General features: G+C 36.9%; 1 protein-coding gene and 1 non-coding gene across 4 annotated transcripts; both read left to right on the top strand.

Moving 5' to 3' along the window:
• The first annotated feature begins 4,151 nt into the window (after positions 1-4,151).
• LOC149019603 (putative protein phosphatase 2C 34) lies at positions 4,152-9,971 on the top strand. 3 transcript variants are annotated; one of them, XM_089153581.1, is made up of 7 exons: positions 4,152-4,473; positions 4,770-5,026; positions 5,133-5,441; positions 7,072-7,189; positions 7,343-7,566; positions 8,269-8,498; positions 9,352-9,971. In XM_089153581.1, exons 2-6 carry the CDS (start codon positions 4,784-4,786, stop codon positions 8,485-8,487), a joined length of 1,113 nt encoding a protein of 370 aa, XP_089009707.1. In that variant the 5' UTR covers positions 4,152-4,473; positions 4,770-4,783; the 3' UTR covers positions 8,488-8,498; positions 9,352-9,971. The 3 variants fall into 3 exon arrangements, with proteins under 3 accessions (XP_089009707.1, XP_089009706.1, XP_089009708.1); XM_089153580.1 differs by having other exon boundaries at positions 9,346-9,964; XM_089153582.1 differs by lacking the exon at positions 9,352-9,971 and adding an exon at positions 9,275-9,335.
• Positions 9,972-11,856: 1,885 nt separating this feature from the next.
• Positions 11,857-11,937, top strand: LOC149019602 (small nucleolar RNA SNOR75). The gene has a single exon (XR_016173291.1). It is a non-coding gene; the product is annotated as a small nucleolar RNA SNOR75 (small nucleolar RNA).
• The last annotated feature ends 525 nt before the right edge of the window (positions 11,938-12,462 follow it).

Raw genomic sequence — 12,462 nt, 5'->3', positions numbered from 1 at the left:
GTGAGATGCCTGTCTCTGTTGTCCACTTTTTTTACAACATTTTTGTCTGGGTTAGTTGTTTTCAAAATTTTCCCATGAGGTTCTGGCCACCATGGTTAGAAGCGAAATCACCTTTTCCTGTTATTATTTAACTTAGGCAGAATCTAGACTGTAATCTTTGCTTCAATTCAAACTTGTTTTTCAAAGAATAATGTGTGCCTAATGCCCAGTGCATGACGCATAACATGACAATGCGTGCTTAATGATCTATCCAATTCATGGTCATGGATGACAATTTTGCGAATCTTCTGTTTAGCCTTTGCATCCATTAGATTTGTAAGTAAAAAAGTTTGATCCATGGAATTGTTTTTTCTTGGAATTGTTGTGGGTCAAACACCTGGCCTGCAATCTGAAAAGTGGTTTTATTAATAGATTTTACTTGTGACACAAGAGTGTTGCTTTTGTTTCCAACCGAATTGCATTATTTAAATCTCATGACATTAGGCCCTGTTTGGTTATATGAATTCAAAGATTTGAAATCTCTGGATTCATGAATGCGAGATTTATACATGTTTTGTTGAAATCTAGAGATTCATCTTTTTACACTAAAAACGTGAATCTGTAGATTTATGAGTATGAAGTGAAATTCGGAGATTTCATCCCTACTGTAAAAACGTTAAACATTTGTGCATTCACAAAAATCATTGATGAATCGACAGATTTCATTCCACATATTTGATTAACCAAATAGTTAATTTTATAAATATGACTTCATAGATTTTAAATCTATAGATTTGAAATCTCCAGACTCATATAACCAAACATGCATATGGAATCTTTACAACAAGCAATACCGAATAACATAATCCAAGAGCAAAGGAATTAAAGTATCAAATAGTTAAGTTATTACAGTCAACCTCAAATCATAATTAAAGCGAATGAATTCGAAATTAGAGTATAAAAGAAAAAATTGTTTAATAGCAGAAGTCTAAGTATTGTTGTCAATAAAGTTAGGAGTTTAAGTAACGCTCTTACCTAACAAACAAGTATAAAATGTAACTAATCGTGACTAAGGCAACTACTTTCTCCAATGATATCTTCAAAACCTCATAAGGGTTGGACTCCATATGGGCAATCTGAACAGAGACATGACTCTCCATGTGTCTCCATGTCCTCTCCTACCGTTCTCTTGTAGGACTTTGCCTGGAGCAAACTCTCTAGATAGAAGGAGTCCTCATAACTTGTAATAAATTCTAAGAGAAAATATATATAAATGAATGAGTTCCATAGAACTTAGTGAGATCAAAATAATAATATATCGTGCATCCGTCACACACATCAATGACAATATATCAATATATAAAAAGATAATGAATAAATATGTAAACAATGTTCATAAACTTTAACAAATGTAGTATCTATGGTAGACACGTATTAAGTTACAACACCAACCTCCTTTGAGCAGTCTCGTCACTCTCTCTCATGGTACTCAAGCACTCAAGCCGTCTTTTGGGTTCTCCACGGCAATGGGATTAGGTCTCATCATACTTTGGCTAGGGATTAGGTCACTACTCTCTCACCAACACTATTTGCTCTGAGAATTATCGTATGTCAGGGATAAGTCTAGCCCAAATGCAAGGTCAATTACGTCTTGTAATGCCCTTGTGGTCCAGTATCGTTCTCCACCTAGCAATGTTATTCCTCATGGTAATCAAACCATCTTTTGGACTACCATTCCTTAACCTTGTAGTCGTCCACATATATTGGGGTGGATGCCTCTCATGTCTCCTCACGGCACTCAAGCCTTCTTTTGGACTCCCCATGAGCCCAACTCTACATATGCAACTCTACCACTACATGATAACAGTGGGTTTGTATGATGCTCACATGACCCAGCCACTGCCATCACAGGTCACTTGGCTTCATTATTCCTTATCAAAAATGTAGTAGCATTTATCAAGGTTTACTCGCCAACACATTTAGATACTTACTGGCCATGCACCTAATGAGTCTAAGGGATGCATAGGCACTAGGGGTAATGGGTGAACCCACAACCCGGGTTGGTATATATATATATATACACCCAAATTCCAATCATGTCATAAACAATCATCATTTGAATGAATTGAATAGTAACATAAACATAAATGTCAAATTACCTTTTATTCGTGCAAAGTCTCATGCAATTCATAAGAAAATATTCAACATTTGAAACAACAAGAAATAAAAATCAAATCAAATACACAAAACATGATAATGTATTCCTCACCTATCAATGACAATAATGATCTCCAAATGCCCAAGAAATCTACAAATTCAAGTGTGTAAACAAGCTACAAGCACCCTAGAAACATAAAGACTAAACTAGGTTTAGATCAGGAATTAAAAAAAGTATCAAATGAACCCAACTTGCTCTCCCGGATAGGTGGCAGCAAGTCAAGCCTTCTAGGGCTGGTCAATTGCCTCCACCAAAATGCCTTAGTTTGAGCTCATTTCAAAATCAAATTAATTGGGGGGGGGGGGGGGTTTACGACTTCAATGGAACAATAGTATTAGTGTTGTCCCCAAAACACCTTCCAATCATCCCAATTTGGTTCTCAAAGAGCCACCCACATGCATCTTAGAGAGGATGAAACGATTTTAAAATAAAAAGATAATATGATTCATTGTTTAATGGGGTTAGGAAACATGAAGGGGGACAAGAATAAGCATTCATTACAACCCAACTTCTACAACTACCATCATTATTACAAACATCCATCAAAATACTATGAAAAGTAGTTGGACTAAAGGATTTTTAGAGTCCTCTTACCTCAACATCCGATTATCCTTGCAAACCGTGCTTCGACATTGCCTCACGTGTCTCCCCAAATTCTAAGTTCTTCTCCTCTCCCATGCTCTCAGCCTCCCACTAGCATAAACAATTCGTTTATGAAGTGAGAAAACAATAAAATGGGGCTTATTGACTTAAAATCCCAAAGCTGTCCTTTTTTGGGCAGGAGGTGGACGGTCAAACCAAGCACCCGCCCCAATAAATTGGCTCTATATCTTTCACATGCTAAAGTCGATTTCGACAGGTTTCAAAGGGTAGGTTCCTCTAAACATGCTTGAATCAATGGTATACTACTTTGGCATTGGTTTCTATGTATAAAAAAATCTATTTTTATGTTTTTGGACTGACTTTTTCTCTCCTCTTGAAGTCAAATAAGGTGTTCAGTTTTTCTTCTAGTTCATCCAAGTCCATAGGTTCAATTTTCGAACTTTTGGTCTCAATTTGGATGGTCCAAAGTTGCCTTATTCTAAAACTTCGTGTTCACGAACATGAAATGATGGGTTATCGGATTAGGACTTTAAGGGATTTTACAGAAATGGTGCTCAAGATCATCACCAAAGTTCCTACAACAAGACTGGGGAGGTATATGGATAGAATCATTGAGCCAACTCAATCGGCATTTGTTCTAGGGAGGTGGATAACTGATGACATCATTTTTGACAATAAACAATAATTTAGTTGTCTTTAGTAATAAATTGGTACAAATATATTCAATGAAAATCCAATTTTTAGATCTCTTTGGTTTTTTTAAATATAAAGTGACATGTCAATATTTTAAAACCTCTATTTTGGGGTGCCAATGCAATTTGCTCAATATTTAATGGGGTTCTATCTTTCCCATCACTGGAGAATGGGTCCATACCGAAAAATTTTAAAAGTAAAAAGCTAGATGTGGAGATAAGGTTCTAAAATAATACACTTGGTCAACGAACACTTGCCATATTTAAAATTTCCTTCACCCCCAACTCCTAGGTGATAACCTAAACATTCCATAATTGACAAGAACCCAATTTTCTAATGTTCTTTACCAATCAAAGACCCATAAAATTAATAATTTAATTAATTAACTTACATCACCTCACCATTTCAACTGCTACTTGTCACTTTTCTGCAGGCTCCTTTCCAAACACCAACCCTACAAGCATGTTTATTTAATACTTTATATGATGGGAAAACACGCTTCTTCATTTAATACCATCTATTGGATAAGAACTGGTGATTCTATTTTTCTATTTGTGAAACTAACCAAGTATTAACTCATTATAATCATATGATTAATGTGTGATTAAGACATTATTACTTTAATATGTTATCTTCAGAAAGCCTAATCATGGTTTGTTGTTACTGTATACGAACGCTTTCTGTGAAGGCATGCACTGAGAGGTTTTCCGTTTTCTCGAGTGGAGCTTAACAAACACTTTATGGTCGGCGGTGGTGTCAGGTGTAAGTGTTTTGTGGAGACGACAGAAGCTCTTAAGTCTCATCTCATCTGAAGTTAAAGAAACAAATGGAGTGCAAGCGATCTGAGGCTTCTTCATCTATATATCTTGGTCCAATTTGCCGGAGTTTCTTCGGAATCCGACCAAGACAACTCTCTGTTCACCGGCGCCGCCAGACTCCCCTTCTTTAGCCTCCAACTCGTATCCTTCCTGCAGAACGAGGTGGGTTTTGTTTCCCTCTCTGGTTCTTGAAATGAAATCTTAGTAGTTGGAAACCCATTTTTGGGTGAGTATTCTTTTTCATACTTCATTCAGTAGATGCTGAAAAAAAATTATTTTGATTACCTTCTGGATGAAATTTTCTGAATTTTCTTTTCTGGGTTGTTAAGAAAAGGTCATAAATTTTCTGTACTTGCATGAGGCGACTCTTAAAGTCCATTGAGAATTCCATTTTAAAGTAGTCTAAGTAGAGCTATGCACGCACCATGGTTCAGAGTTGTAACTCTTCCTGTTTGCAGGAGTTGTGGAGGCAATGGAGCATCTGTCGTCTCTGTTCTATGATTTGGCAAGATCTCTTTCCGTCAAGAAAGGAAAGAATAATGGGATTGATGTCGGAAGGGAAGCTGCTAAAGCAATTGCCGAAGAAGCAAAGAAAAACAACTTGATTTTGTGGTCTCCGGGTGTAGTCAATGTTGATGGTTCCAAAAATTTCGCTTCTGTTTTCTCCAAGGGTGGGCAGAAAGGAGTGAACCAGGATTGTTTCACTGTGTGGGAGGTATGGCTTGTATGGTTTTGGGTGAAACTTCATGTGCTTGTGTTTACTTTTTAACCCCTCTCTTCTATTTGATTGAGAAATTATGGTTTCTTTGTTTGTTTGGTAGGAATTTGGATGCCAAAAAGACATGATCTTCTGTGGGATTTTTGATGGGCATGGAGAATGGGGACACCATTTAGCAAAGACGGTCAGGAAATCATTGCCTTCATCTTTACTGCGTAATTGGCAGGAGATGGTTGCTCTTACTTCGGTTGACCTGGATTTCGACGGGGAATCCGAAAAGGAACATCATCGGTTTGATATATGGAAGGAATCCTATCTCAAGACATTTGCAGCCATTGATCAGGAGCTTGAGCAGCATCCTAGGATTGATTCCTACTACAGTGGTACAACTGCTTTGACAATTCTGAGACAGGTAACTAGAAATTATTGTTTTTGAGTGTTTTGCAGCAGATGTGATAGCTTGATTATGATAATCCATGACTTAATGTTGGCTTATGAATTTGTGTAGTAGACATTCACTCTGTTTGTTTGAAATTCTAAACACTGAAGCTTCTCCTGTTCCTCATTATAAAAGTTCTAGTGCTCAAGAAGCAGATGAATTAAAGTTTCCCAGTGTGTAATCTCTTTTCTTTGCTCATATCTGCTATATGACATGGGCCTTGGTAGGTTTTTTCACTGACTTTGTTTCTTGCATGTTGTTATCGTGTGGATTCCTCTGTAGGTTATAGGTGAGCTTAGAAGAAAACGGTATAAAATAACAGATAAGCAGAATGTTTTGAAAGAAATTAGATTGATACTGGTCAATTTATTAGTGGTGGAAAAGTCAGGAACAATCATTTGAAGCACTTAATAGACTCGTCGAGGAAGAAAATGGTAGTTCATATTGTTGCAATTTTTAATTTACTGTATTGAGAACCTTTTTAAAGCCGGGAATACATACAATCAAATGCTAAAAATATGATTAGGTTCCATTTGGTATCTTGAGAGGCCATCTAAAGAAACCATGAGATTCAAAAGAATGACTAGAGACACAGAATTAATGATGTAAGACCAAAAATTTCATGATGTCTTTGTAAGAAAGGCAATAATACTACATTTTCTACTCAGTCATAACTGGGTTTAGACTCTACCAATTAAAAGTTGTTTATGCATTAATATAACTCTAACCAGTAAAGCTCCATCTCCCATTTAAGGTCTGGATTCTGGAATGACATCTGCTAACAATAAACACATCGTCTTATTTTGCTTTTAAGACTCATATATTTTCTGTTAGTTAAGACTGGTGATAGATTTAAAATCTAATGAATCTGATACCACTCTCTTGATCCAGACATCTGGACTATCTGACTTGATAGGCTAACTCTTCTTGTGATGGCATCAAGTGGAATCCCAATAAAAGGTTTATTGGTTGGATGGTAATGCCTTTCTTTTGGTGCAAGTTCTAGGGATGGTTCATCCATGAAATGGCACCTTGATTTGATTGTTGGAGTTGATGACCTGTGCATATTATGATAATTGAATAGCTAAAAGTGAAGAATCCAATAGTTGGCATGAACCAGTCAAATTCTCTTATTTGTACCTGTAGTTTTGAAAGGAGATATAGGTGATCGTTATTGGTTGGTAATGGTGATGATTTTACTCCTACATTATAAGATATAGAGAATGTTAAATAGGTGGGATGATCTTCTTATATTGCCTTAACTCCCATAGTGTTTTAGAGGTTAATCAAATATCTTAATCTACTTATTTACCTTTCCTCCTGATGATCATATGCTAGTAACCCATTCCACCCACATCCCCACCCCCAACAAAGAAGACAAAATAAAATAAAATAAAATTTAATGCAAGGATATTGTTGAGATGGTTTCCCCTTTCTCCAAGAATGATGTTCTGTTCTTTAGATGAATTCCAAGAAAGATGTTGAGTGGAAGTTTTCTTTTGTTTCGTTTTGCAATAAACCTGGGACCAACTCTAGTATTCCTATGTGTGGCCAAGTTCACTAAGATCCAAGATGAAGCTTTTCTCAAGTTGATTTTTGCCAGGGTGAGCGCATTGTTATAGCAAATATTGGGGACTCACGTGCTGTGTTGGCTACCATTTGTGAGGATGGAAGCTTGGTACCAGTGCAACTCACTGTTGACTTCAAGCCAAATTTGCCTCGTGAGTTTCCCTTCCTCTTCTCCCCCCCCCCCCCCCCCCCCAAAAAAAAAAAAAAAAAAAATATATAAAAGGGAAAAAAATCCTCCCTAAGATGTATTATGTAAGGGTGGATTTTTTTTCTTAACTTTGACCCCTTTGTTAATGTCTGTTCAGAGGAGGCTGAGAGGATAATACAATGCCAAGGGCGTGTGTTATGTTTTGAGGATGAACCTGAGGTGCACAGGGTCTGGCTGCCAGATGAAGATACACCAGGTCTGGCAATGTCCAGATCCTTTGGAGACTATTGTGTAAAGGACTACGGGGTTATATCTGTGCCTGAAGTCATACAGAGGAATATAACCAGCAGGGACCAGTTCATTGTACTGGCAACAGATGGGGTATGTCTCTCTCTCTCTCTGTCTCTCTCTCTCTCTCTCTCTTGGATATTATCCACTGTTATGAATATTGCAATAGAAGTAGGGAATAGTTATTTTCTCAGATGACAAGGTCTGCACCTTCTGGCTAGTATAGGAGGATCAGAACCCAAGATTTCAATGTATTCTGTTAGTATAAGCTATGGGTATATCTAAAATGTGCACATGATTGAATATGATATTTTTTGATGAAATATTTGTCTTCTTTTGATTTTGGGTGTTACAAACGTTTCTTTTCCTATTTCTTAGAAGAAATAAAATCAATAGGAGTTCTTCTGTAGTTATTATTTAATTTCGAGGGTAGTGGGAACCTCTTACTGTATGTGAGAGACATGCAATGTAGTCCTTGTTATTGATCTAAGAAGGATGAGAGGATCTTATGGAGTCCTTGTTATTGATCTAAGAAGGATGATAGAATCTTATGCAACTAGCTTCTACACACCCAAAAGGAAGGGAAAACTCCTGTGTAGGTAAAGACTAGCTTCTTCATTTGCAAATATTCTGCTTGCTGAGAAATCTTTTCCCCAGTTGTAATACAAAATTTGTGCCGAGCTTCTTTTGCTATTTGGATTGGTGTTGACTGTCAAGTCTTCTGTACCCTCTCAGTCTTATGGGTCTTTAATGGTTCTTTCTCACCAATTTTTTTTCTTTTTTTTTTTAATGGAGGTGTGGGATGTTATCTCCAACCAAGAAGCAGTAGAAGTGGTTTCAGCAACAACAGATAGAGCCAAATCAGCAAAACGGCTGGTTGAATATGCAGCTCTTGCATGGAAACGTAAGAAGCTTGGAGATTCAATGGATGATATTTCTGCCATTTGTCTCTTTTTGCACCCTTCTTCACCCCATGAACCAGTTGATTCCATTTCCCTGCAGAAAAAAGCCTGATAATGAGCAAGGTAACTTGGCACCAACTTTTGGTATTCAGTAACCCTCTGTAGCTACAGTTTCACTTTGATGAGAAGAGTGCAAATTCTTTACTTCCTATTCCTCTGTGTGTGTGTGTGTGTCTTCCCCCCCCCCCCCCCCCCCACACACACACACCCACCCCGCCCCTCTTTGTGTAAGCCAACTATATGTAGGAAAGTCAGTTTATTTTGGTAATCCAGGCTCAGCCAATGAATAAGGTAGGCATGATATGCTCCATTAGTTTTTGGGTCATTTTTGCTAGGTGCACTCTGAGGATTATATTATTAATCTTTCATATTTTCTTTTTAAAACATAAAGTTACTATATAATGGAAGTCTTTCATGCCTTGAGACATTTTGGCCTGTTTCTGCTCATGGGACATAAAAAGATAGATTCTTGAATTTTTCTATTCATGAGTGCTTACAATGGGCGAAAGAACAGGAGAGAGCAGATCGATGCCAAAATGATCTCAAATTTATAGTAGCAACAATTGAAAGGCCACAGGGGTTTCTATGGATGGGATGGTAATGTACTGGTAATCACAATAGATGGATAGTATGGGAAAGCACCTTTGAAGTATGAGTAGTCCTCTGTTTGCCATACTGTATGTAGGATGATCAGAATCCAGAACAAGAATCTGGAGGATGGTTTCATTTACTTCTAACACAATATGATTCATCCAACATCTTACATTTTTATGCTCTGTCATCATTTAATAGGTATTTCTACATCAAGTTTTTTTATTTGTTGAATTTTTTATTTTCAGAATATCATGTTTTCAAGTGCTTCTATCAATCTCTGACTTCCATCAGAAACTGAGTATGGATTTTACCTCAGTTGCAGATGCTCAGGGATCAGAAAGTCTATTTCAACTAAATCATCAGAAAAGTCTATTTCAACTAACTCAGCAGTGATGAACCTACTATCATAGTCATACTAGATGAAAAGCTGGGTCGAAGTTGATTTTGTAGTTAGCCTTCAACAAAACTGTGGTGTCAAGGATGTCTCTGGTAAAAGGAAAAATGCCATTCCTGGGGCTAATCTCTGGGTGCTTTGATGCTGAAGATTGAACAGGGTAATGCCGTCTGAAGAATCAAAATCATAGCAGAAGCAATTCTCAGGTGAAGAGCCTTTCAAGGTTTGCTTTTAGAGTCATAATAGGAACACATCAAGTCATCTCTAAATTTCTGTGCAGTATTGGGAAAATATACATTCATCCTTACTAAAATTAGTAGCTTTAGTTCATGATTATGTACAAATATGGATACCAGGATTTGTGGAGAACTTCATAACTTTTGTAATCTCTGGGTATCTGACTTGATCACTTATAAAGAGCACCCTTTTCCATCTCGAAAATGCTGGATGATGAATCCATGGTTTTAAGACGCCAAATCAAGCCGATGGAGTCAGAATTAACATTTTCATTTTTGCAATTCTCTTTCCCATTTGTAAATGATAAGCCTTTGAATTCAAAATTTTAAAATCAAAGCTCACTGTTTGTTCTCAACCAATGACCTTGCGGGAAAGTGTAAAGGATAAACCTCTAAATTCAAATTCAAATTCAAATTCACCATAACTAACTCTATCATGATCTTATTTCCAATTGATCAAGAAGAATTTGAATTATGGTTAAAGTATCAACAAGTTATAGAGTTTGATGAATTTGAATTACAACTTGTTTACAATCAAACTCTACAACTTATTGATACTTTAACTATAACTCAAACTCTTCTTGATAGATTGGAAATAAGATCACTCGATGATGATAGAGTTAGTTACGGTGAATTTGAATTTGAATTTAGAGGCAATATCATTTACACCATTCATTTGTTTTTGTAATTAATGTAACAAATTTTTTTTAAAGGATCACATAATCCCTCATACCACGGATTTTTATCAACGAAGAAATGAATCATCCATTTCCCTCTGGATGAAAGACATGTAGTATCCAAAAGTTCAGATAAAATTATAAATTTTTTTCTATCCTCTAAATCTTACCTCAATCTTTGGATGTGACTAATGGTCAATTGGACATGTGTCTTTAGAGAAGTAGATGGTCCATTTTTAACTTGATAAAATTCCCTTACCAGTGACCTAACCATGTCAAATTTTTGCGGAAACTATTGAAAAATGATCAATCAGTCACATTCAAAATCAAAGTGTATCATATTGGTTTGACTTATCAGCTCAATGGGTGGGGATGAATGCCTCACAGTGGGGAGGTTACTAGTTGGGGTTCGATCTTCCCTAACGGTGTATGTAATAGTCTCCACTGGCTCTTTTCGTTAGTTAATATTGGGCACCCTTTAAAAAAAATCATAATTCGAATTTGTAATGAAGGTTTATCGAAACCGAACCCAAAAACAAACAAATCAAAGTTGTCACAAAAAGATACTTACCAAGACGAATACATGCATTAGTGTTGGGCTAAGTGGAAATTTCATTTGCTCTTAACCGGTATCTTTTGTTCAGTTCTACGATCGTGATATCTAACATTTTTTTAGACATGTTCAAACATTCAATTTAACCTATGCAAGCATTAGCTCTATGAACTGCCAGTGCAAGCACTAGCCCAGTCAACGTAATCCCAACGGAGATCTAATATAATAAAAAAACCGATAGTGACCCCGTGCCCAGGCCAAAAAGCACACAATTGCCCAATGTGAGAAACAAAAGAGCAGAGGGGTTTCTAGGGACTACCAAACCACTTGGGAGTAAGCTTGAGACCGCTAGACCATCACCTTTAGTGGTACATTTTTGAGATTCATAGATTATGATTTCCTTGTCTTTAACAGCATCATTGAATCTAAAAAATGTCACGTGCAGGGATCTAAAAACTGCCCGGAATACCCACGCAAGAGCAAACAAAGACTCAACTAGGTAAAACCAAAACAGGCCCAAAACTGATCGACTATCATCTTTATACTGGCCCATCCCTTCTTCATTTTTTTTGGGGTCCAAATTGGCCCATAAGCCCATATGCCAGCGCCGCCGATCACAAACAAATCGAAGTAGTAGAACTTTAGCGTGCAAGGAGGTTTTTGTAATTTTTTTAAGCGTTATGAGAAACCCTAACCCTAAATTTCGATCTCAGACTTCTATAAATGAGCCAGGAACAACTCTTTTTAATGAATTACTAAGGTCTCCGGGTTTTACCTTCGGCTCATCGCGCTTTCCAACTGGAAATGCTGGTTCTTATATCTTCTACTTTATTCTAACTTTGTTCTTCGTGGTTTTGAGTTTAATTCGATTTCTGATCGATCAATTTCTTTTCTTGTATTTTCGTTATAGCCAAGATTAGGTTTTGTGGGCTTCTAATGTTTTCTCTTTTCTTAACGAAATGGGGTTTCTCAGTGATGTCAATACTTGATGACGAGTCTGATAATCCATTCAAAACCATGATGTGATTGAGGCATTTGTCTGAGAGAAATCCCGTTTTCTTCTTCTTTTTTCCTTCTCCATTGATGGATTTGGTGCATCTCGAATTTTTGTCGACTTCATTCGTTGGCACTTGTTCAGCGGATGTTGTGGTGTTTGATTTCTTATTTGCCTGGATGAATTAATTTCACTGCTGACATTCTTGAGTTCCTTCCTTCAGTTTGATGCATTGTGAATTAGTAATTTGTCAGAACATCAAAATCATCAAACCATATACAGAATCACAGATCTTCAGGTTCTTTCTTCTAATTTTTTTTTTTTAAAACCTAAACCCTATAGAAAAGTGGGTCGATTCATCTTCCCAACTTGCGGTTATTGACCATAAATTATAGGGGGCGGCTATTGACCACAGGATTAAAGTAAAAGTGTGGATCATCTCTCCTGCTGAAGTTGAGCATAGATATATACGTTTGTGCTCCCCAATGGGTTTTTGACCACAAAAAACAGTGGCGCCCACGGTGAAAATACTTTTTAGAAATAATTTTTTTTATCCATGGGCCCCACTGTTTTGTGTGG

This window comes from Hakea prostrata, chromosome 4 (genome assembly GCF_041222555.1).
Source record: "Hakea prostrata isolate BN-2017 chromosome 4, UWA_Hpros_2, whole genome shotgun sequence".
NCBI classification, from domain to species: domain Eukaryota; kingdom Viridiplantae; phylum Streptophyta; class Magnoliopsida; order Proteales; family Proteaceae; genus Hakea; species Hakea prostrata.
The sequence above is the reverse complement of the archived record's forward strand: the minus strand, read 5'-3'. Positions and strand labels throughout refer to the sequence as shown.

Excerpts from the sequence above, each read along its gene's own strand:
- LOC149019603 (XM_089153581.1), top strand. The coding sequence starts at position 4,784 with ATGGAGCATCTGTCGTCTCTGTTCTATGATTTGGCAAGATCTCTTTCC. Across the intron at positions 5,027-5,132 it reads ATTGTTTCACTGTGTGGGAG|GAATTTGGATGCCAAAAAGA; the intron begins GTATGGCTTGTA and ends TTTGTTTGGTAG. Across the intron at positions 7,567-8,268 it reads TTGTACTGGCAACAGATGGG|GTGTGGGATGTTATCTCCAA; the intron begins GTATGTCTCTCT and ends TTTTTAATGGAG.